We start from the raw sequence: 27,220 nt of genomic DNA, 5'->3' as shown, positions 1-27,220 counted from the left end.
GTGGAGCGCTGAAAGATAGCGGGTGATAAATGACAAGCCATTTATCTTCCTTCCCTGTTTTGTCCCCCAGCATCCCAAAGTCTGTATGTGACAGCTGAATGCGCTTGTGATAAATGTGCGAGTTTTGAGGGAGAGTGATTTCGGTTTATTTGACCGTGTATGCGTTTGTTGTGAATGACACTCAGTTGCATTGAGATGAAGCCAAGAAGCTCTGCATGCGCACAATGAAGAACTGCTGGATCCGTCTGTCGGCCGTTGACAAATGAACTCTTCACATGTCTCGCCTACCACTTGCTTTTGATCACTCTGCGCTTCTGAGGTCATGCTGTTAGCGCATGCTAATGCGGGTCAAAACATCACAGTTTGAACGATTTCCCATAAAACCCAATAAAAGAACGTGTTAACGTCTCATTGAATAAAAATGCATGAGGTATTTGAGTTTGGGCCATTTTCTACAATCATTCAAATCATTACCTCGTTGATAAGTACTGATTTTTTTGTTTTGCAAAGTTTTTTTAAAGCAAATTCATCTTCATCTTTCTTAGAAATACATCTTCAACAGTAAACACAAACTCAGTCATCAGAAGAGGAAAAGCCTTTTGCTCTCTGACTTCCTGTGTCGACAGGGGTCAGAGGTAATGAGAGGAGACGTTGTATATCGGGACTTCAAGGGTTTATTGTTTTGCCGTCGCCTGTAAGACGTGGCCAACTCAACACAGCTAAGTGAAGTACGCCGTTCTTTAATGTACTCACTACATATCAAAGTGCTTGCATGTTCAACAACGACCCACCAAAAGTGACATTCAGCTTCAACTGGCTCTTTGTTTTGTTTTATCTGAAAACATACCATTTTTTAATGCTCATTCGTACTACTAGTCATTATTATGTGTATTTCTTACAACATAAAATAAAAATGATTAAAGGCACAGTTTAAAAAGTTCACATTTTGATTCCATGGAATCATTTCAACAGTTTGTTAGTAGACACAAACTAAAACGGAAAACACTGTTTACATTATACAAACATCATAATATAATCCATCTGGACATTTTCAAACATTACAAAAAAAAATTCTTTGACATTATCCATTCAAAGCACCTTTTTAAATGTGAAATCTCAACACACCCCTGACATCTTTCAGTCTTCATCCTTTTTTAATCGACCAGTGATTTCAAATCAGGTAGGCCTCTCAGTTTGTAGTCAAGCAGCATTTGCCCGTAGGCTTTTCCCTGTAGAATAACACATTTTTAGAAACACCAAAAACATGATGTTACACTGTATGACAGTTGTGAGGTATTTATACAACTAGTCTTTATGCTCATCCTAATATTACACTACTGTACAAAAGTTTGGGGTCTAAAAACTTTCTTTTTTTTAGTCTCTTATGCTCACCAAGGCTGCATTTATTTAATCAAAAATGAATTTCAGTAAAATATAATTATCACATTATTGTGATCAATTTTTTCAGGATGCTTTGATGAATAAAATCCAAAAGAACAGCATTTATTTGAAATAGAAATCTTTTGTAAAATTATAAATGTCTTTGCTGTTCCTTTGATCAGTTGCATCAATCAAATACGTCCTTCCTGAATAAGGCCCTGTTTACACCTAGTTTTAAGATGTGTTTTGGTCGATTGGATCACAAGTGGACGACTCTAAATACAGGTGTAAACGGGGTGTAAAACGCTTTGAGCTTGTCCACTTTCGACCACTTCTAGAGGTAGTCGAAAACACATTCAATTGAATTGTTTTTGTAGTTGAAATGCTCATGTGGTCGAATGTGTTATGGGAAGCGCGCTAGCCAGGCAGGTTTTAAACTTTGTTGGCTGAAGACCCAAGGTTGGTTTGAAGATGAAAAATGTACCAAGCACAATGGTTGTCAGACCAGAAAGGAAAGCTGATGCTCTCAGTATGTTTTTCCGTCGCCCTGGACCACAAACCAGTCATAAGGGTCAATTTTTTGAAATTGAGATTTATACATCATCTGAAAGCTGAATAAATAAGGTAAATGTTAGAATAGGACAATATTCGATACACAACTATTTGAAAATCTGGAATCTGAGGGTGAAAAAAAATCGAAAATCGCCTTTAAAGTTGTCCAAATGAAGTCTGTAGCATATCCACTCACAAAAATACATTTACAAAATATACAAAAAGATCGGTAACACTTTACTTGAAGGGGTGTGTATAAGACTGACATGACACCTTCATAATCTTGACATAACACGTGTCATGAATATAAAGGAGGTTTTATGCATGTTTATGACAACTGTCATTAAATGTCATTCGCTCAATTATGTCATTTTTAATGCAAAGATGACATTGTTTGAGATGTCTTTGTTACGACAACTTGACATAAACCAACACATCATAACCTGTCAGTGTCTTTGTCATGACAACTTGACATTAGCAAAACATCATAACCTGTCAGAAACATGACATAGCAGATTAATTATCAAACTTAAACTATTTAGCTTTATGGTTTAACATTACATTACATTGTTTTGGTAACACTTCAGTATAGGGAACACATATATAAACGATTAACTATGACTTTTCCCTCAATAAACTCTTAATTTACTGCTTATTATAGTTAATTGTTAGGTTTAGGTATTGGGTAGGATTAAGAATGTAGAATAAGATCATGCAGAATAAGGCATTAATATGTGCTTTATAAGTACTAATAAATAGCCAATATTTTAGCCATATGAATGCTAATAGTAATAAGCAACTAGTTAAAAGACCCTAAAATAAAGTGTTACCATTATTTTATAACAGTGTCATCTTGTTTACGAAATTTGAAATTGTCTATTATCTGACCTTCTGTTGGAGGAAACTTAAAAAAAAACGAAAAAAACGAAAAAAAAAAAACATGAAATGAAAAATAGTCATGACGCTGTTATAAAATTATTTGTCAGAGTATTGTCACTTAATGACATTTTAATGACAAGTTCAATTTGTACCACTTTACTTGAGCTCAAGATACATATTTATGACACTATTATAATGGACTCATGACAGCCAATGTCAAAACAAACCACATGACAGTTTAATGTAATGTTAACCCATAAAGCTAAATGATGTCAAGTTGTCATGACAAAGACACTGACAGGTTATGATGTGTTGGTTTATGTCAAGTTGTCATAACTCGGACATCTCAAACAATGTCATCTTTGCATTAAAAATGACATAATTGAGCGAATGACACTTAATGACAGTTGTCATAAACATTCATAAAACCTCCTTCATATTCATGACACGTGTCATGTCATGATTATGAAGGTGTCATGTCAGTCTTATGCACACCCCTTCAAGTAAAGTGTTACCAAAAGATCTTTACTTAACATCCTAATGATTTTTGCATAAAAGAAAAATCGCTAATTTTAAACCATACAATGTATTGTTGGCTATTGCTACAAATATACCCGTGCGACTTAAGACTGGTTTTGTGGTCCAGGGTCACGTGTAATTTGCACAAGCTTATTTTGTCAATTAGATTGAAAGATCTGAAAAAACCCATACATTAACCTGCCTATAGACCCTACCTTTGAAGAAATCAGGACAGAAGTGGTTGAAAGTGGACAAAAGAGAGTAAACGGGGATGTGTCCCTCGTCTACTTGTGATCCGATCGACTAAAATACATCTTAATACCAAGTGGAAACAGGGCCTAAAAGTATCATGACATACATGTTTGGAACAACACAAAGGTGAGAAAAGTTTTTTTTGAACCATTTCTTTAAGGTTGCAACTAGCTAGATACCCAAGTAATCTCATGCCAAGTGTGAATTGTTTTCTTCCTTATTGTTTCATTATTGTTTTTTTAGCTAACCTTTCTGTGAAACTTCAAAAAGACCCTCACTGGTTGACGTCACTACATGTGCCTGTGTCCATTTTGCGAGTTTGCATGAATGAATGTGTGTGTTACCTGAGGGTCGCTGCGCAGTGACGCCACCCCTCCCCCTCCGAGTGAGTTTGGAAGAATGAAGTTCAGACCGTGAATACCAGGCAGTTCGTACCTGGAAGCCACCGCAAACATGCGAAATACATTATTATAATTGAGATCACCTCCCGGTTTTCACACATCTGTGCATTAGCTCACACCACACTCTCATACAGACAGGCACCTAGACATGTCAGTCCTCAGCATGAGGTGGTCCTCATTAGCAGCACCAAAGGAGTTTTCCCCAGCCCATAAAACAAGAGGCTTGCATGCATGCACACACACACACACACACACACACACACACACACACAGGTCTTTAAAAAGCTGTACAGACTACAGATGTGGAGTTGCTCAGTATAAAAGTGTTAAAATGTTAATTTTGCGTGACTTTATCTTCCTTACAGCTTCAGACATAAACGTAATAATTTCCTTAAAAATAGACTACTAACAAAGTATTATATTGTGCTTTTTTTGTGATAATCATTTATTTTAAAGATCATCTGTGCTTTTTGCCTCATCAAACCATTAAATTTGAATGTCTTTTATCACTGGAAATGGTCTGTTAGCATATTTTTTTTATTTATTTCTTCTTACCGTATGACGGAGGGTACATCAGTCTGATCCTTTCTGATCAAATGTTGGAAATACTGTTCCACAACTTCAGCGGATAAAAACTTTTTCAGGTACGGGAAATACAGTGGGTGTCTTGCAATAACACCTAAACACAGGAGTTGTTTACATTTACACATGTATTTATTTATAATAATGTATAGATGGATGGATAGAGAGAGAGAGAGAGATACATAAAATAGAAAGACAGGCAGACAGACAGACAGACAGACAGACAGACAGACAGATAGATAGAGAGTAAATAGAAAGACAGACAGACAGACAGACAGACAGATAGATAGAGAGTAAATAGACAGACAGATAGATAGATAGATAGATAGATAGATAGTAAATAGAAAGACAGACAGACAGACAGATAGATAGATAGATAGATAGATAGAGAGTAAATAGACAGACAGACAGATAGATAGATAGATAGATAGATAGATAGATAGATAGATAGTAAATAGAAAGACAGACAGACAGACAGATAGATAGATAGATAGATAGAGAGTAAATAGACAGACAGACAGACAGACAGATAGATAGATAGATAGATAGATAGATAGATAGATAGATAGATAGATAGATAGATAGATAGATAGATAGATAGATAGATAGTAAATAGAAAGACAGACAGACAGATAGATAGATAGATAGATAGATAGATAGATAGATAGATAGATAGATAGATAGATAGATAGATAGATAGATAGTAAATAGAAAGACAGACAGACAGACAGACAGACAGACAGACAGACAGATAGACAGATAGATAGATAGATAGATAGATAGATAGATAGATAGATAGATAGATAGATAGATAGATAGTAAATAGAAAGACAGACAGACAGACAGACAGACTTACTAACCTGACTAACTCTACTAACACTAACCAGTCTCAGACCAGCGATGCTTCTCCAAACATCAAAATAAACCAAATTTTCAAACAATCTAAAAACACATATCTGGAAAATTGGGATGAGGAAACTAAAACACAAAGTAAATTACAATTCTATCGAACTCTGAAATCAAATTATGAATTAGAAGAATATCTCCAAAGTGTCAAAGACACAAAGCAGAGACGGATCCTGACCAAGTACAGGCTCAGTGAGCACAGTCTAGCCATCGAGACCGGCAGACACAGAAAGAGCTGGTTACCCAGAGAGCAAAGAGTGTGTGTTCACTGCAGGACAGGAGAGATCGAGACAGAGATGCACTTCCTCCTTCACTGTCAAAAATACATATCAATTAGAGATCTCTACTTCACAAAATTTTGTAACGTAATAAAGAACTTTACTGTCATGAGTGAAGTAGAGCAAATAAAATTAATATTAGGAGAGGGACTGACAGCAGCACTGGCTGCGAGATACGTGTGGATGTGCCACAGCCTGAGAGACAGCAGGTGAATGTGTGTAATGTGTGTGTCTGACCTCAGTGTGTTTCCCTACTGTCCACCACAGTGACCCTCCGTACGTGTGTGTGTATATATTTGTTTAACCACTGTGGTAACAAATGTTCAGACATGTTCTATTGTGTTACACTGTTAATTTAAGTTTAAGTTATGTTGTAATATTTGATAGCATTATAATATTTGATATTATTTTCTTCTATTATACAGATGTTTTTATTATTGTTTTATGTATGCTTTGGCAATATTGTATTATTTACAGTCATGCCAATAAAGCAATTTTGAATTTGAATTTGAATTTGAATTTGAATTTGACTTTGACAGACAGACAGACAGACAGACAGACAGACAGACAGATAGATAGATAGATAGATAGATAGATAGATAGATAGATAGATAGATAGATAGATAGAGAGTAAATAGAAAGATAGATAGATAGAGAGTAAATAGAAAGACAGACAGACAGACAGACAGACAGACAGATAGATAGATAGAGAGAAAATAGAAAGACAGACAGATAGATAGATAGATAGATAGATAGATAGATAGATAGAATTTGAATAGAAAGACAGACAGACAGACAGACAGACAGATAGATAGATAGATAGATAGATAGATAGATAGATAGATAGATAGATAGAGAGAAAATAGAAAGACAGACAGACAGACAGACAGACAGACAGATAGATAGATAGATAGATAGATAGATAGATAGATAGATAGATAGATAGATAGATAGAGAGTAAATAGAAAGACAGACAGACAGACAGACAGATAGATTGATAGAGAGAAAATAGAAAGACAGACAGATAGATAGATAGATAGATAGATACAGACAGACAGACAGACAGACAGATAGATAGATAGATAGATAGATAGATAGATTAGAAAGACAGACAGACAGACAGACAGACAGATGAATTTGATAGATAGATAGAGAAAAAATAGAAAGACAGACAGACAGACAGACAGACAGATAGATAGATAGAGAGATAGAATAGAAATAGACAGACAGACAGACAGACAGATAGATAGATAGACAGACAGACAGACAGACAGACAGACAGACAGACAGACAGACAGACAGACAGATAGATAGATAGATAGATAGATAGATAGATAGATAAATAGAAAGACAGATAGATAGATAGATAGATAGATAGATACAGAGTAAATAGAAAGACAGACAGACAGACAGACAGACAGACAGATAGATAGATAGATAGATAGATAGATAGATAGATAGATAGATAGATAGATAGATAGATAGATAGATAGATAGATAGATAGATAGATAGATAGATAGATAGATACAGAGACAGACAGACAGACAGATAGATTGATAGATAGAGAGAAAATAGAAAGACAGACAGACAGACAGATAGATAGATAGATAGATAGATAGATAGATAGATAGATAGATAGATAGATAGATAGATACAGAGACAGACAGACAGACAGATAAATAGAAAGATAGATAGAGAGTAAATAGACAGACAGACAGACAGACAGACAGATAGATAGAAAGAGACAGACAGACAGACAGACAGACAGATAGATAGATAGATAGATAGATAGATAGAAAGACAGACAGACAGACAGACAGATAGATAGATAGATAGATAGATAGATAGATAAATAGAAAGACAGAGTAAATAGAAAGATAGATAGATAGATAGATACAGACAGACAGACAGACAGACAGATAGATAGATAGATAGATAGATAGATAGATAGATAGATAGATAGATACAGAGTAAATAGAAAGACAGACAGACAGACAGACAGACAGATAGATAGATAGATAGATAGATAGATAGATAGATAGATAGATAGATAGATAGATAGATAGATAGATAGATAGATAGATAGATAGAAAGATAGATAGATAGATAGATAGATAGATAGATAGATAGATAGATAGATAGAAATTTCAGTATGAGTTTGACATCATATTTCAACTTGAGAAAAGCTAACAAATTATGTGAACCACACTATCTAAAAAAACAAAAAACACAGACTCACAGTCTACTATGAATGACAAATAACCACCCAGCACATCGAAAATGAAGTTAAGACTAGGGCAAGTTGCCACATCACAAGAGAGTGTTGCTTTTTGGGCTGCAGACAGTGGGCTGTGATTCGTGGTTTGTGGTCAGAGAACATGGCCTGACCCAGCATTTTCCCAGCATTTATTGCCAGAATGGGTTTTTTGGTTTGACTTTGACATGCAGTAAGCAAATTGTCTCATCGTGGAAATATTATTCACTGCGTGTGAAAGCACATGGAGAGATACTTACCAATGTTTGCGGAGTCCCCTTTGTCTCCACTGCGCGTGTATGCTAACTCCTCCAGTCTGTAGGTATGCGAGCCAGAGGGCAGATCTAAAAGAGAGACAATTTTGTTCTCGGTGTAATTAAATTCAGCGGCTGGCAGGTTGAACTAACAGCGAGCATCTGAGCAAGCATTCAAAGATCATTTTGCTCCCAGAGAGTTCGCAGATCTGACTCGTCATTTAAATGGGAATAAGCAAATAAAAATAAACATTTACACTAATATTCAAAGGTTTTTTTGAATAAATGAATACTTTTATACAGCAAGGATGCATTAAAATGATCAAAAAAGTTCAGTATGACAGTAAAAGACATTTCTAATGTTAGTTTTTTTTTTTTTTTTTTTTAAATGCTGTTCTCACAAAATGTATCATGGTTTCAACAAAAATATTAAGCAGCATAACTGTCTCCAACATTGATAATATCAAGAATAATGCTTCTTGAGCGGCAAATCAGCATATTAGAATTATTTCTGAAGGATCATGTGACACTAAAGACTGGAGTAATGATGCTAAAAATGTTAGTTTTGGCATCACAGGACTAAATTACATTTTAAAATATATTAAAATAGAAAACAAATATTTTTAATTCTAATAATATTTCGCAATATTGCTGTATTTACTGTATTTCTGACCAAACAAATGCAGACAATCATGAAAAAATCTTACCTCAAACTTTTGAAAGTTAGCGTACTTTTTACTGAAGAAAATGGAAGAGGCCACTATGCTGCTGGTGTGTTTTGGGTGGTTGCCAGGGTGTTGCAATATGGTTGTAAGGATGTTGTGAGTAGTTGCTTATTGTCCAAAGTCTAAAAAGCCCAATGTTATGTCTCTATTTCCACAGACAAGATTTTTTTATGTGTCATCAGTTACTTCATGACATTTCAATTATGTAATCTGACATTTCAAAATTGTACTCTCTTTTGTGGAAAACAAAATGAGAATTTCAGAGATGCTCAAGAAAATTCAGTCTGTTTCTCATTTAAAGCTATTTTATGCTTTGAGAAGACAGTATAGGACAGCATTCATGATGCTTTTAGAGTTATACACTTTTATTGCATCGAGAAGAGCAGCATGAACATTCTTCGAAACATTTACGTTCCACAGAAGAAAGAAATACAGATTTCATTTTTGAGTGAACTATCATTAGTAATAATGATACCTGGTTATTTTGGAGTTCAACACAAGCTCATTGTCTGTCTAATTGGTTTATCTGGTTATCATTGTCTACATCCCCGTTAATCAGTTTTTCTGTCTCAGAAAAATGCCCTTGGGCTGTGGTAACATTAGAAGCCTCACTTACAATCAGCCCTCTGTGATGCTCTAATCACCGTGGCTCCAGGTTCGTCTGTCTGTTGATTTGAGTGGGAAGGAAAGCGAAACAAAGTGAAAAAATAAAAGAGTCTATGTCGCTTTATTATGTGTTAATTTGTATTTAAGACCTTCTGTGTTTGTGTGCCCTTGCGTATTTTTAAATGAATGCGAGTTTGTGTGTAACAGTCTGCGCTTGCGTATGTCCAAACACTAGATCCAATGAAAGGATGTTTCCGATTATTTAAAGGGTTTAGCTGCTTGTTTAGTGCAACTGAGAAGTGGCAGATAGATAAAGAGACTCAAGCAAACACTGCCAGAACACTACAAAGGTTGTGCCTTTCAGAGAACCTAAAGCAAAGAACTCTGGGAAAACAAGCGGCACTGGATTCCGGTGCAAGGGATCTTATAAAACCTTCTCTTGGTAGAACAATCACATTGGCCCTTAAAACAAGGCTTAAGCCCATTTCTTTCAGTTGAGTTTGTTGCATTCCATCCACTTCCACCTTGAAGTAGGTCATATCAAACACTGCATGTTTATCTCCAATTGAATAAAAAAACTGTTTTGATACACAAGAGAGTCTGTCATTAATAAGGATTAGTCACAATGTGCTGATTTGGAAAGAATAAAAAAAAAACAGTGCTGGAAAGTGTACAAAGCATGTTCTCTGAGAAGAAGATACAGAGAATAACTTCAGAGAATAAAGAAATGTCATATTATCCTGTTAATCTTCAGATTCCTTTTGAACAATGTTGGTAACCAGACAGTTGACGGTAGCCATTGAATTCCACAGTATTTTTTTCCTACTATGGAAGTCAATGGCAACCGTCAACTGTCTGGTTACCGAAATATCTTCTTTTGTGTTCAGCAGAAGAAAGAAATTCATACAGGCTTGGAACTACTTGAGGGTGAGTAAATGATGACAGAATTTTCATTTCTGGGTGAACTATCCCTTTAAGTATAACTGTGTTCTAAATTTAGTATAGAAACTTCACTGTTTCTGCAATGAATGTGGATACTGTTTGATTTTTTTATTGCCATTAATGAAACATTATGCATATTTAATTTAAAGTGTATCGTATGACCTTTAGAAGTGGTGTGGTTGTGAAGTTTGACAGTCTGGGTTACCACCTTCTTTCACTGTATAGAAAAGAACAGCTTGGATCTTGCTAAATAACTCCCTTTTGCCATCATATAGGTTTCAACGTTAAGGTGAACAGATGGTGTACACTACCATTCAAAAGTTTTTTGGTCGGTATGATTTTCTTGATAGAAGTCTCACCAAAGCTGCATTTGTTTGGTCAAAAAATAGTAAAAACAGCAATTTTGTGAAATAGTATTACAATTCAAAATAACTGTTTTCTATTTGAATATATTTTAAAATGTAATTTAATCCTGTAAATGGCAAAACTGAATTTTCAGCAGCCATTCATCAGTCTTCAGTGTCACATGATCCTTCAGAAATCATTATAATATACTGTAATTAATATGTTTATTATCAATGTTGAAAACAGTTGTGCTGCTTAATATTTTTTTGGAAACTGTGATACATTTTTTAGGATTCTTTGATGCATATAAAGTTCAAAAGAACAGCATGTATTTGAAATACATATTTTTTGTAACATTATAAATGTCTTTACTGTGTTTTTGATAAATTGAATGCATCATTGCTAAATAAAAGTATTAATTACTGATAAAAAGTAAAAATGACTGACCTTAAACTTTTAAATTAGTAAGTCCACATAAAATCGGCAGGTTACCTGTGGATTTTCCTTTGTATTCCTCTGAGTGGAGGGAAGGGTCATGTTCTTCCGCTAATGAAGGGTCTGATACCCCCTCTCTGTGTGTCTCCACAAGCTCCCCATTCACATGAATGTGCACCTGAAATCACCAATTAAGAGTCATTCATTCACACAATCATCCATATGTATACTTTAAATTATCTATTTCCATATTCTTTAGTCCATTTAGAATGACCTTTTAATTTAAAGGGGACCTATAATGCCCCTTTTCACAAGATGTAATGTAAGTCTCTGGTGTCCCCAGAATGTGTCTGTGAAGTTTGAGCTCAAAATACCCCACAGATCATTTATTATAGCTTGTCAAATTTGCACTTTTGTGGGTGTGAGCAAAAACACCCCGTTATTGTGTGTGTCCCTTTAAATGCAAATGAGCTGCTGCTGCCTGCCGGCTTTCCAAAAGAGGGTGGAGCTTTAACAGCTTGTGCTTCGGTTGCTCAACAACAACAAAGCTCTAAATAGTGCTCATCTGTGCAGCCAATGAAAGAAGAGTTAGCATGCTTTGCTCGAACTTTTGGTACACCGTTTTTGTTTGCAAAGTCAAAATGGCGGCACTGTGGTTAGAAACGTGCAGATTAAAGGGTTAGTTCACCCAAAAATGAAAATTCTGTCATTTATTACTTACCCTCATGCCGTTCCACACCCATAAGACCTTTGTTAATCTTCGGAACACAAATTAAGATATTTTAGTTGAAATCCGATGGCTCCGTGAGGCCTCCATAGGGATCAATGACATTTCCTCTCTCAAAATCCATAAAGGCACTAAAAACATATTTAAGTCGGTTCATGTGAGTACAGTGGTTCAATATTAATATTATAAAGCGACGAGAATATTTTTGGAGCGGCAAAAAAATCGAAATAATGACTTATTTAGTGATGGCCGATTTCAAAACACTGCATCAGGAAGCATAGGAGCACAGATGAATCAGTGTGTCGAATCTGCTGTTCGGAACGCCAAAGTCACGTGATTTCAGCCGTTGGCAGTTTGACACACGATCTGAATCATGATTCGACACACTGATTCATTTGTGCTCCGATGCTTCCTGAAGCAGTGTTTTGAAATCGGCCATCACTAAATAAGTCGTTATTTTGTTTTGTTTTTTTGGCGCTCCAAAAATATTCTCGTCACTTTATAATATTAATATTGAACCACTGTACTCATATGAACCGATTTAAATATGTTTTTAGTACCTTTATGGATCTTGAGAGAGGAAATGTCATTGATCCCTATGGAGGCCTCACTGAGCCATCGGATTTCAACTAAAATATCTTAATTTGTGTTCTGAAGATGAACGAAGGTCTTACGGGTGTGGAACGACATGAGGGTAAGTAATAAATGACAGAATTTTCATTTTTGGGTGAACTAACCCTTTAAGGGGTGGTAATATTATTATAATATACCCTTCCTACATCACAAGGGGAGCGAAACCTGAGCGGCTCTTTTTCACATGCTTGCAGAGAAAGGCTTATCAAAACAAAGTTCCTGGTTTGTCCTTTTTCGAATTTTCTGGGTTGTTAGATGCACCGGGGACCCGATTATAGCACTTAAACACAGAAAAAGTCTGATTTTCATGATATGTCCTCATTTAGATTGTATCAGATACATAGATGTAAGTGTGAATTCAGGTTTTCTTTTTTCTGTTCATCTCAGTAGGAAATGTGAGCTAGTTTGCCTGAATTCACCCTATACTATGGTACCATATTACCATCTTCATAAAATTATTGTATTTGAATGATTTTCCAAAATAAAATATCATTACCATGGTACATTTTAAACAACAAAAAACATGCTATTATCATGGTACTCATAAAAAAATAGTGGTAATACCTCAAGATCTGCTTTGGGATGCAGGAAAAAGAAAGGTTTCAGGACTGGTGATCTAGAAAGAGAAATAAGACAAACATATACAACATTTGGTGGTACACACTTCTCCAAACTTATGAACAGTTGTTCATGCTTAAAAAACTACTAACTAACACTCACATTTTTGGTCGCCCTCCTACAATAGCTGTGAGTCCTGGTGCTATAGAGGGGAGAAAGAAAGAAATAAGATACTGACCTAGGTTGTTCAAATGTTCTTCAGCTTCAAGCTTAACCATAGTGGTTTGGAAACAGATTAGGATAAGACTGAGTTGAGGTTTTAACTCACCCATGCCTGTTCCCGCTGGTGCCACTTCTCTTGAGAAAAACTCTAGCGCTTTCTTCTGCTTGTGATGGACGGCCATCCAAACCACAGCCTCACGAGGACCCTGCACAATAAAGAACAGCCTTCAACAACTGTAGGTTATTTGTTCTAATTGTAAACGGACTGTGATGTTAAACACAATTTTCAACAGAAACAAAAACAGACAGCCTACTTTATTGACCGCATGTGGTCCATATGTGTCTTCAGCGCCTAGAACTTGAATGTTGACTTCAGCATAGTCCTCCAAACCCAGCTGTCTGAAAATTCGCTGGGTCCTACAGATGATGTTTCATGATGAAGTGCTACAGTCTTAGAAAAAAAGGTTCAGTGGGGTTCTATATAAAACCCTAGGGTTCTGGACTAATTTTAATAGAGCCATTTATATCAAAAATATTCTACATAAGGAGAAATTTCTTAAATGATTGCATAATACTTTCATGTTTAATGGGTCGTATCGATTTTTTATAGTGGTAACGTATGTTTACAAGCTGTTTAATTAATAAAATTTAGTTAAAGTGCCTCATTATGCTATTTTAATGGTTTATTTTGGAGGTCTCCTACAATAGGTTTACATGAATCCAAGGTCAAAAAAACATTTTATTTTTCTCACAATATATATTGCACAAACGGTTTGTTCAAATATTCACTCTCTAAACCTCTCCTTTCCGTGAGCCTGCTCTGCTCTGATTGGTCAGATGGCCCAGTCTGTTGTGATTGGTTTACTACTTACAGCGCGTGTCGGAAATGAAACACCTGATTTTCAGCTCTGGAGTTTTCCTCAGCACTCAATATACAGTGATACAAACGATAGCGTCGGTTTTTACTTATCAATTCCAACACGAGTCCTTGTCCTTTTTGAAGTGCATGAAAAGTGGATTCGTAGCACTGAAAACAGCATCTTCTTGACATGTCGACAACAACATGAACCAGCCCTCAGCCCTCCAGCCCTCAGCTACAACTACAGTGTTTAAGGGCGGGGCCAAATAGACATCATTCGCATGCAGCCAATGAAAACCAAAGGTGGGCATTATGCAAATTTGTTAGAATTGTTATGTAGGTATGTAACAGGACGTGAGACTGGAATTGCTGACGACTCGTTTCGGCAGCACATAATCAATTCTTTCTTTTAGGAGACAATAACTTTTTTTGTCATGCATTTTGATCTTTAAAACTTTGCAGAACTTTTACCTTCACAAACAGCTTTATTACCCATTGCATTAAAATGTAATATTCAAAAAAGCATAATTGGGGCACTTTAAAATTAGAAATGAATTAAAACAAAATTAATTAATTAAAACTACAATCATAAAAAGATCCCATAATGGGAAACCCTAAAATGTTCTATATATGAAGCACCTGACAGAACCCTAAATGATTCTATATAGAACCTTTTCTTCTAATGGCACTTTTCCACTGCATAGTACGGTACGGCTCAATACAGCTCACTTTTTGGTGGTTTTCCACTGCATGGGACGTCATGGCTTGTTACGGAACATCACGGCTCACTTAAATGACATTTTTCCACTGCATGGTACTGTTCGGTACGGCTAACTTTGGCTCACTTTTTGGCACTGTTCCGCTGCATGGGACGGCTCAGTACGGAACGGTATGGCTCGCTTAAACAGTACCACCTCGGTTGAAGTTCCAAGCAAGCCATACCGATACTAAATGTGACGTGTAACACTGAAGATCACTGATTGGTCAGAGAGAATCATCACTACCAGTGCCACTGGATTTGAAACACGAGACACCAAACCTGCTAGATTTAAATAGTCAGTAACAGTTCTAAAAATATGCAATGGTAAACATACTGTAATCTGGTGATTGTCCACACTGGTTGGCGTCTGTCGGTCCAGTGTGAACTGTCCTTTAATCTACCTTTTACCAACTTGTATTGTCGATTCCAATGGTAAAAATGTGTTTTGTTTTTTAAACAATTAATTAAATATCAAGTATTTGACCTATAAAAATAAACTAAGCTCTAAAGCCTTAATAAGAATAAAGCCTTAACCTTTTGATAATACTCTCTGCTGTTCTTCTGGCTTTTTCCACAGCTCTCGGACCACCAACAGGACAAACTGCTGTCGCCCTGAACCCATCCATATATGTGGCACAAACCTTGAGATGACAAAATACAACCCATTTGAAAAGAAACTAATTTATTAATTCTTGATTATTACATAAAAAAATAAAATTTAAACTTTAATTAAAATGACTGACTTTAACACAAGTGGAAAGGTTAACCAACCTTATAGTCACCTGATGGAGGTGATCCCTTGGCACCACCTACTTTCACTGCTCCACCATCCACATCTAGAAACCAGAAGGGAAAAGAAGTAGCATATTTAAAGGTGCCCTAGATTATGTTTTTAAAAGATGTAATATAAGTCTAAGGTGTCCCCTGAATGTGTCTGTGAAGTTTCAGATCAAAATGCCCCATAGATTTTTTTTTTTTTAATTTTTTTAACTGCCTATTTTGGGGCATCATTATAAACGCGCCGATTTTATGCTGCGGCCCCTTTAAATCCCGTGGTCCACGCCCACAGAGCTCGCGCTTGCCTTGAACAGTGCCTTAACAAAGTTTACACAGCTAATATAACCCTCAAAATGGATCTTTACAAAGTGTTCGTCATGCATGCGGCGGATTATGTGAGTATTGTATACTGTTATATTGTTTACTTCTGATTTTGAATGAGTTTGATAGTGCTCCGTGGCTAACGGGTAATGCTACACTGTTGGAGAGATTTATAAAGAATGAAGTTGTGTTTATGCATTATACAGACTGCAAGTGTTTAAAAATGAAAATAGCGACGGCTCTCTTGTCTCCGTGAATACAGTAATAACCGATGGTAACTTTAACCACATTTAACAGTACATTAGCAACATGCTAACGAAACATTTAGAAAGACAGTTTACAAATATCACTAAAAATATCATGTTATCATGGATAATGTCAGTTATTATTGCTCCAGTCTGCCTTTTTTCGATATTGTTCTTGCTTGCTTACCTAGTCTGATGATTTGGTTGTGCACATCCAGACGTTAATACTGGCTGCCCTTGTGAAATGCCTTTTATGGGCTGGCATATGCAAATATTGGGGGCGTACACCCCAACTGTTACGTAACAGTCGGTGTTATGTTGAGATTCGCCTGTTCTTCGGAGGTCTTTTAAACAAATGAGATTTATATAAGGAGGAGGAAACAATGGAGTTTGAGACTCACTGTATGTCATATCCATGTACTGAACTCTTGTTATTTAACAATGCCAAGATAAATTCAATTTTTCATTCAAGGGCACCTTTAATAATTAATATTTATAATTTATATAAAAAATAACAATGTAATAATGTGATCTTAATCTATGGCAAATTTTTATTTTAATTCAGTCTTGTGGATATTTTTATATATAGCAGCTATTGGACACATTCGTCTCTAGATATCAGCTTAAAACACCCTTGTAACATATTGATCTCAGCATTTTGAATGTTTCCACAAAAGATCAAATCAAGCTAGTGTGCATACTGTACTATTAGCTTACTGATTACATGGACAATGAGATGGAAGTTAAGGGGACAAATAAAATATTTGTTTTGTGACAAAGAAAATAACATTTAAAAGAAAGAGGTTGCAAAGGTTTTAGCAGATAGCTGGAACCGGCTCTTAGGTAGCCAGTCTAGACAACTGGTGTAAAGTCAATGGGCTGCGTCTCTGAGTCAGACATTTAGAGATAATAAACAACAACCATCTAATCACTGTGTGAGGACTTTCTACTGGAGATAAGAACTGTCACCAACCAGCTTTGGCTTGTTTAAAGTTGTCCCTACACAATATTAAAATTATTACTCATTTTAAATATGCCACTGCCTGAATATCAGAAACAACAATAACTGTAAGATCCAGTAAAAGCTGGCTGAAAAAATTACCTGTTATCTCAGTAATGGTGACATTAGAGAAGTCACATGTTACATCAGGTAGGAGGTAATGCTGCGGGTCTCCGATCTCATACACTAATTGCTCTGCCACTGTACCAAATGAAACCAGCCCACCGGTTTTTGGAGGTTTGGACAGAGTAAATGAACCATCAGCAGAACATTCTACCACCGGGAAGCCCATGTTATCCCTGCAAATCAAATGAGAATGCACATAATACTTCCCACTGTCATTATAAACAAAGAATGAGGTATGTTTTGTAGTATCTGAAGTCACTAAAGTCACAGTTATATTTCACACCAAAATCAAAAGAATTAACAAATTGTATATTACTTGAAGAGAAGAAAGCCTTTTTTAGGACCATAAGGATTTTTGGTTACACTTTATTTTAAGTTGTCTGTGTTACATAACATTTAAGTACTGAGTAATAATAATTAAATATTAGGGTGTGGTTTAGGGTTAGTTGCATGTAATTATGCAGTTTACTACAGTAACTACATGTAATGTGTAAAAGGACACTGTAAAATAAAGTGTTACCGGAAGCAAAGATGTGATATCTTAATGGAATTAAGTATGAAATACTACATTCAGATATTGATTATATATATACATATATATATATACATATATACATGTATATGTATGTATGTATGTATGTATGTATATATATATATATATATATATATATATATATATATATATATATATATATATATATATATATATATATATATATATATATATATATATATATATATAGAATAACAAAAATTAATTAAATTAAATTGACCAAAAGTGACAGTACTAAACACTTTCTTTGAAATTTATAAAATAATTTTTTGTAACATTATAAATGTCTTTACTGTCTGTTTGATCAATTTAATGCATCTTTGCTGAATAAAAGTATTAATTTCTTTCAAAAAAAAAAAAATCTTACTGACCCCCAAACATTTGAATGGTAGTGTATAATGTTACAAAAGTTTTCTATTTCAGATAAATGCTATTTTTTTACTTTCTATTTTTCAAAGAATCCTGATTTTTTTTTTTTTTTACACAACTTTTTCCAATATTGATAATAATTAATGTTTCTTTAACTGCAGCAAATCAGGATATTCATGTGACACTGAAGACTGGAGTAATGCTGTAAATTCAGATTTGCATCACAGAAATAAATTACATTTCGTAACAATCAAATAAAAAACAGTTATTTTAAGTTGTAATAACATTTCACAATATTACTGTTTTTTTTTTTTTTTTTTTAAAGGTGCCCAAGAATGCTTTTTCACAAGATGTAATATAAGTCTAAGGTTTCTCCTTAATGTGTCTGTGAAGTTTCAGCTCAAAATACCCCATAGATTTTTTTAAATTATTTTTTTTAACTGCCTATTTTGGGGCATCATTAACAATGCACTGATTTACACTCGGCGCCGCCCCCTTAAATTGCGTGCTCCCTGCCACATGAGCTCTCGACTATATTACAGTGCATTTACAAAGTTCACACAGCTAATATAACCCTCAAATGGATCTTTACAAGATGTTCGTCATGCATGCTGTATGCATGCTTCGAATTATGTGAGTATAGTATTTATTTGGATGTTAACGTTTTATTCTGAGTGAATTTGAGGCTGTCCTCCGTGGCTAACGGCTAATGCTACACTGTTGGAGAGATTTTTAAAGAATGAAGTTGTGTTTATGCATTATACAGACTGCAAGTGTTTAAAAAATGAAAATAGCGACGGCTCTTGTCTCCGTGAATACAGTAAGAAATGATGGTAACTTTAACCACATTTAACAGTACATTAGCAACATGCTAACGAAACATTTAGAAAGACAATTTACAAATATCAGTAAAAATATCATGCTATCATGGATTATGTCAGTTATTATTGCTCCATCTGCCATTTTTCGTTGTTGTTCTTGCTTACCTAGTCTGATGATTCGGCTATGTGCAGCTCCAGACGTTAATACTGGCTTGTGTAATCCCTTGAACACGGGCTGGCATTATGCAAATATTGGGGGCGTACACCCCGACTGTTACGTAACAGTCGGTGTTATGTTGAGATTCGCCTGTTCTTCGGAGGTCGTTTAAACAAATGAGATTTATATAAGAAGGAGGAAACAATGGTGTTTGAGACTCACTGTATGTCTTTTCCATGTACTGAACTCTTGTTATTTAACTATGCCAAGGTAAATTCAATTTTTGAATCTAGGGCACCTTTAAATCAAATAAATGCATCCTTTGTGAGCATAAGACTTATAAAAACATTAAAAAATATTACCGATCCCAAACATACACATATATAAACATCAAAGAAATGTCAAAATAAATTACTGTAATGAGAATTTATGGAGAAAAAAGTGCTGTCATGAAAATAATGTCACAATGCAATGATTTTTTCTCTTTTGATTTTGTGGTGAAATATTCCATGAATATATTAGATTTTGAGTTGTTACCAGTCAGGAACTGTGTGCCAGTCTGTAAAAATCCCCCCTGTGGCTTGTGCACCACACTCAATCAGATGACCAGCAAGACTACAACAGAAGAAAATAACATTTTCTCATGAAATCTCATGGTAACCAAAACAGGAACAGAACGTGACTAATAACGTAAATGTGGTTAACCACAAATATTCTTACACTGAATGGTGCTTCACAACATGCGACATAAACAAATGAGTCATGTATGGCTGTCTGCCCTTATGTTCATCTCGGACTACAACGTACATATCTCTGTCCTGTGTGTGTGTGTGTGTGTGTATTTTAAGAGCTCACAGATTCAACAGTACCTTCCAGCAGCCAACAGGTCATAGTTATTGGAGTCCCATGCAAACTGTCAAAAAAAAAAAAAAAAATTATTTTCACACTAATTAAAATTCTATAAATAATTTGTACATTTATTTAAAAGAGACTTATTTCAAAAACATTTAAAAAATCTTGTTTTTGATATATATGGGTTGTGTATATTGTCACAATTATGTTCAGTTAGTTTCTGTTTTCATGGACTTTTAGTTTGTTTTCATTGTTTTCCTGGTTTCCTTTGTTATTTTCCTGCCTGTCCTTTTGTTTCTATGGTTACTGATAATTATTAGTTTGTTTGGTTCAGTGGTGTTTAATTAATTAACCTTGTTTGGAGGCGTACTTAAGTTCCTCCTTTTCCTCAGTTCAGTGTCCAGTCTACATTCACGATTCATGTGTTTGCAGCTACTCTCTACGTTTATTTTCCTGCGGACCCTTATTAAACATCGCGTTTGAACTTTATTCATCTGTCTTCAGTCTGTGCTTATGCTGCTAACATATATATAAATATATATATATATATATATGTATGCATATATATATATATATATATATATATATATATATATATATATAATATATATATATATATATATATATATATATATATATATATATATATATATATATATATATATGCATACATATATATATATATATGCATACATGAATTTGCCGCTGACTCTTATGTAAATAGTGTTTAAACATGAGGTATAATTCGTTTTGGGTATATCAAACAGGCAATCTTTGGTCTTAATAATCTATTACTTGTTTCAGAGCTAATGGATTTGGCTTAAGTTATCGATGTTAAAAGGACAAAGATATCGCTTTCCTCAGTGGACATTCAAACTGATTTTGTGATTATGAATATAAGATTGACCTGAAGAATATCAGCCAGATGCAAGTCGCTCAGGCAATCTCTCTTACAATGAGTTTCAATTATGTCACTCAACGTTCCTTCATTACTAGACCTAAAGAGACGTTTTAGAATTAGTAACGGAGGCTTGGGCTCAACTGTTAAACTGTCAACTTGAGATTGAATCCGTGGCGGAAGGAAGTAGTTCCTCACAAAGGAGGGTTTTTAAAGACAATCCGTAGTTGTTTCTGATTTATTTACACACTCGTGCCATCGAACTGTTGTATAAACACAATATTACACTCGTAGCTGTGCAATATGGCTGTATATCAGCACGCCGCATGGCTACAAGTGTGATATTGCTCATATATACTACTTACAGTATTTTAAAATAAATAATGAGAATCTAATGCACCTAATAATGAAAAAAAAAAAGAAATAAAGATACCTCAAAATAAATTTGTAGACACAACATGCTATGTAAATTATGTATGCACTTATTTTAGACAACATTTTAAAAAATATTTCATTTATAAATAAAAAACAAAACGTTAAAATAAAGTCTTTAGGTTTGTTTTGAAAATTCAAATGCTAGATTGAGAAGTGGTTCTGTGGAAGCCAAATATTTTGTAAATGACAAATACTGCCAAATATGTACTGAAATACTGTTAAAACCACCACAACAATAAAAACACAGGTAGGTGGTTTGAATTTGAAAGTCTGGACCTCTCCCTGTAGAAGCTAAAGTAAACTTAGCTCTTTCTGAAAAGATACACTGCTGGTGTGTAACTTGTTTCTGTTTTTGTTTTGTGCTGATGAAGGAGGTTCAAATTCCCAACTCGTCGTTACTGAGGAGGAATGAATCTGTTGCACAAGAAATCTGAAGAATGCCCTTGCATGACAAATCATACCGAATGCATCAGCGGTCCAAGAACCACAGCGCTGTCCACACAGCGTCCCGTTACTACAATATCAGCCCCGAGGTCCAGGCATCGTTTAATGGGGAGGGCGCTAGGAGATACAGACAAAAGAAAGCTGAATCTCATATGCTCCAACCACCAGTCTGGTTCCAGGCATGAATAACAGACATGACCAATGACACGCTATAATTAACTTGTAGTTCTTACCCCAAATACACATTCATGCTGTGGACGGTCTTTGGAAGTGGTTTCTTTCCCTCTGAATCAGTCATCCTGAGTTCAGTCAAAGAGTCTTTCTAGGATACACAACAAATCAAAAGATCACAGGGAAGATTGCAACACTGTCTTAAAGTTCCTTAGTAATTGCATTGTATATTGTTAGTACTATGGCTTTATAGTAATAATTATTACTATCGCTCATAATTAGTTTAGGAATTTAAACAAACCCATTATTGCAATGAATTTGGGCAAGAAGAAGGGTAATGTTTTACAGCTGCCAAGGGTAATACACACTTATAGCCATAAGTAGTGTTAATGTATTAACTATACACTACCGTTCGAAGGATCGCGGTTGGTAAGATTTTTTAATGTTTTTTTTTAAAGAAAGTCACCAAGGTGCATTTATTTGATCAAAAACACAGTAAAAATAGTAATATTGTGAAATATTTGTACATTGTGTTTAAAATAACTGTTTTCTATATGAATGTACTTTAAAATGCAATTTATTCATGTGATGCCAAAGCTGAATTTTCAGTATCATTACTGATTTTTTTTTATATGCAAATCAGCATATTAGAATGATTTCTGAAGGACACTGAAGACTTTTGTAACATTATAAATGTCTTTACTGTCACTTTTTATCAGTTTAATGCATCCTTGCTGAATAAAACTATTAAATTCCTACTGACAATAGACATTTACATGGTAGTATAAGTATTAGTATTCAAATTTTGTAAAAAATCTAGTCATTAAATATAATGAATTATAATTTGTCAATATGTTCTGAATACTAGAAGCTAAATACAGAATCTCCTTAAAGGGTTAGTTCACCCAAAAATGAAAATTCTGTCATTTATTACTCACCCGTTCCACACCCGTAAGACCTTCGTTAATCTTCAGAACACAAATTAAGATATTTTAATTGAAATCCGATAGCTCCGTTAGGCCTCCATAGGGAGCAATGACATTTCCTCTCTCAAGATCCATAAAGGTACTAAAAACATATTTAAATCAGTTCATGTGAGTACAGTGGTTCAATATTAATATTATAAAGCGACGAGAATATTTTTGGAGCGCCAAAAAAACAAAATAACGACTTATTTAGTGATGGACGATTTCAAAACAATGCTTCAGGAAGCATCGGAGCATAAATGAATCAGTGTGTTGAATCATGATTCAGATCGTGTCAAACTGCCAACGACTGAAATCGCGTGACTTTGGCGCTCCGAACAGCAAATTCGATACACTGATTCATTTATGCTCCAATGCTTCCTGAAGCAGTGTTTTGAAATCGGCCATCACTAAATAAGTCGTTATTTTGTTTTATTGGTGCTCCAAAAATATTCTCGTCACTTTATAATATTAATATTGAACCACTGTACTCACATGAACCGACTTATCGGTTCATGTGAGTACATTTTAGTTGAAATCCGAGCTATCGGATTTCAACTAAAATATCTTAATTTGTGTTCTGAAGATGAACGAAGGTCTTATGGGTGTGGAACGGCATGAGGGTAAGTAATAAATGACAGAATTTTCATTTTTGGGTGAACTAACCCTTTAAGGTTCACTCAAAACGACTGTTTGTTGTGCTTTATCTTATGGTTATTGGGTATGGCTTTCATGTTGGATTATACTGACATCTAGTGATGTGGCTGTAGCATCAGGAAAAAAACTAAAGTTTTGTAGAACTGTGATATTTGCAGTCAGCCAAAGTGTCCAATAATAGGGGGTTACTGAGATTAAATGAGTAGTATTCGTCTGATCATGTAATGTCAACATGTCAGCTCCTATGAGGTGAGTAAATGCCCATGTATCACATAAGCATAAATAAAGTTCAATTACCCGTGGCATCAGGTCATCGCCGGTAACCACAGCTACCTTCAAGTCAAGTCCCGCCTTTTGAACTACTTCCTGTAAAGCTGCTCCACAGGCAAGAGGATTGACACCTCCAGCATTACTGACCACACGAATGCCTACAGGGAAAAACAGAGCATGACAACAAAACATTCAGTGTTTCCGTAAAATATTATGAATAAAAATAAATCATTTTTGCATATTATATTATAAAAATAAATATAACCTATATAAACATTAGTTAATCTCAAAAATGTGTCTAGGGATATTCTTATCATAACTTAACATAACTTTACCTCTTTTGCTGATATCCTTAATAAATGGAGAAAGGGAAAGAACGAAATCAGGAGCATATCCCATATTCTTGAAGAAAACAGAGCATTGTTAATCCAAGTGTATATCATAATTAAGTCAAAAATATTATTAAATATCACAGAATCACCCTGACTTTCTTATCTTACACCAACAAAAGCAGTTTTATGGGTCATACTGTCAGGTGGGAGGAATAACTTACAGGTGCTTTGGCTTTGGCTCCTGTGAGCAGTGACATGGTGATTTCAGACAGATAATCAAACACAAGGAAGTCCAATTTCCCACCATATATGAGCTGAGGAACTGCATGGAAGACATTGTGTGAGGTTTGATGGTTCTTTGTACACAGTTTCATCAAGACAAAACTGACCTAAACAGTATTTGGACACTTATGCCACACTTAAAAATGTATGAACGAATTAAAAAAAAAAAAAAAAAACAAGTGGCATTTATTGTAGAGAAATATTTCACTAGCATACTTTTACAAGCAAAACATTTTACAAAAAGATTTTTCTTTTTAGCTTTAAAATGATAACACAAGGCCCATTAATGAAGACAAAACTATGTGTTAAACGTTTTGTAAAACATATTTTATGGACATACATCCACTAAAATTATCTTGAGAACAAGTTGTAAGAAAATGTTTAGAAACTTTTTCAAATTCCTGCTTGCTTTGATGTAATTTACTCTAATGCAGTGACAGTCAAACAATTAATATTTTTGGAGTCAGGGAGTTTAGAACGAGTAAAAAGGTTTTGGTGACATCTAGAGGTCAGTCAAGGAAACTACACATGGAAAGTTTTATAGTTCGCTTGTTTTGTGTAAGTACTTTCTTGTCAAGAACTAATGTGCAGAATAACTTATAATCGATGTCAAAGCATATAAAGTAAAGCAATTTAATCTAAATACCTGACGTTGCAGTATCACCCCAAAACCCCGACGCGCATCCAATACGAACAGTTCTGTGTGCTGATGAGGCGTAATGTCTGTTACTGCTTCTGTGACATGATTGTCTTGTAAAACATCTGACAGTAGTTGCAAATTTACTGATATTGTGTGAATATAAAACATTGTTCCCGCAGAAAGGCAGTGGTGAGGTTGAACAAACTCTCACTGTCAACCGATGCAAACTCCCGGATATGCGCGTGAGATTCGTCATGCTCGACAAACGCGTTTCTTTTTAAATTATTTTTTTATATTTCTGCGGACAGACGGTCGCACACCCACTACAAGATTGGACTGTCAAAAGTACATTGTCGTACGACACACAATCTCATCCGTGTAGGACAAAATCATGTTGTCGTGGTTCCTACTATAAGAGGACAGAACCCCAGCAATTCATGCACTATACACACATTTTATCAATTTACTTAAATCCACTTAAGAGAAATAATCCACAGGGACATAAATATTATAGATGCAGTCAAATACATGTACAAAATCATGGACCAGTAGCATACAGCAGATCATCACAATACACTCTAAAAAATGCTGGGTTAAAAACAACCCAAGTTGGGTTGAAAATGGACAAACCCAGCAATTGGGTTGTTTTAACCCAGCGGTAGAGTTAAATGTTTGCCCAACTTGCTGGGTAGTTTTATTTAACTCAACTATTGTTTAAAAATTACTGTATTGCTTATTTAAAATTAACCCAAAGTATGTTGGAAATGAACATTTATTAATGTTCAATGAATAATTATTAAACAATAAACATTTATTAAATTGCTTATTAATAAATATATATTAATAAACTATTAAAGCTTATTAATAAACATTCACCTTTTGTCTATTATTGTTGCCTCTAATTGCATCTGGTTTTTAATTTCCCAACTATTTTGGGTTCATTTTAAGCTAGCCATATAGCAATTTTTAAACAATATTTGGTTTAAATAAAACTACCCAGCATAACTCTCAGTTTTTATGGGTATAAGTAACAACACACACACACACCTACACACACACACACACACACACACACACACACACACACACACACACACACACACACACACACACACACACACACACACACAGTGGGGACAATGCATTTTATACTGTACAAACCGTACTTCCTATCCCCCTACCCTACCCCTAACCCTAAATCTAACCATCACAGGAAACTGTGCATACCTTTATTTTCTCACAAAAACATCATTTAGTATTTTTATTAATTAATTTACATTGTGGGGACCGGTGGCCGGTCCCCACGATGTAGGTGAACTCAGGTTTATATTACATCGTGGGGACATTTGGTCCCCACAATGTAATATAAACAAACTCACACACACACACACACACACACACACACACACACACACACACACACACACACACACACACACACACACACACAAGCAATAATATGTGATTTGTAATATTATTTTAGAGACAAAATCTGAAATTTTTAAAATTGGTCTGGGACAAGGTTACCTTACAAGGAAAATGTAACTTTGTATGGGTGGTTTGTTTGTTTTAATATAAAAATTTAAAATTTTGAAAATTGGTATAGATTCTGTTGGTGGTTTGAATGAAAGTTTGGTAGCCGAAATTGTTCCAAAATCATACTTTTCCAATAGTGCCTCTCCTTTATCTACTTTAATTTTTATTGTAAATACACAAAGCATAGTGATGAAGAAGAGCACTTAACGCTGTCGCTGAGGTGTCTTTCATCAACAGAAGAGATGTGATATTTGTGCAACGAGTTAAGCGCACTTCAAAACAACTTAAAACAAACATTG

The 27,220-nt window shown here is 34.9% G+C and overlaps 1 protein-coding gene across 3 annotated transcripts; it reads right to left on the bottom strand.

The window, feature by feature from the left end:
• Window positions 1–656: 656 nt before the first annotated feature.
• lratb.1 (lecithin retinol acyltransferase b, tandem duplicate 1) lies at window positions 657–25,760 on the bottom strand. 3 transcript variants are annotated; one of them, XM_048197852.1, is made up of 20 exons: window positions 25,392–25,759; window positions 24,685–24,785; window positions 24,467–24,533; window positions 24,159–24,289; window positions 22,302–22,390; window positions 22,086–22,185; window positions 20,309–20,352; window positions 19,977–20,054; window positions 17,516–17,712; window positions 15,842–15,906; window positions 15,605–15,711; window positions 13,766–13,868; window positions 13,558–13,657; window positions 13,392–13,431; window positions 13,236–13,287; window positions 11,369–11,489; window positions 8,265–8,348; window positions 4,539–4,662; window positions 3,927–4,017; window positions 657–1,229 (listed from the first exon to the last, which is right to left on the bottom strand). In XM_048197852.1, exons 1-20 carry the CDS (start codon window positions 25,639–25,641, stop codon window positions 1,155–1,157), a joined length of 2,019 nt encoding a protein of 672 aa, XP_048053809.1. In that variant the 5' UTR covers window positions 25,642–25,759; the 3' UTR covers window positions 657–1,154. The 3 variants fall into 3 exon arrangements, 2 of the variants coding, with proteins under 2 accessions (XP_048053809.1, XP_048053811.1); XR_007185913.1 differs by lacking the exons at window positions 657–1,229; window positions 3,927–4,017 and adding an exon at window positions 9,600–9,648 and having other exon boundaries at window positions 4,623–4,662; window positions 25,392–25,760; XM_048197854.1 differs by lacking the exons at window positions 657–1,229; window positions 3,927–4,017; window positions 4,539–4,662 and adding an exon at window positions 5,330–5,784 and having other exon boundaries at window positions 25,392–25,760.
• Between the last annotated feature and the right edge of the window lie 1,460 nt (window positions 25,761–27,220).

The sequence above is a fragment of the Megalobrama amblycephala genome, linkage group LG7, assembly GCF_018812025.1.
Source record: "Megalobrama amblycephala isolate DHTTF-2021 linkage group LG7, ASM1881202v1, whole genome shotgun sequence".
Classification (NCBI taxonomy): domain Eukaryota; kingdom Metazoa; phylum Chordata; class Actinopteri; order Cypriniformes; family Xenocyprididae; genus Megalobrama; species Megalobrama amblycephala.
Note: the sequence above shows the minus strand (reverse complement) of the source record. Positions and strands in the feature narration are given on the sequence as shown.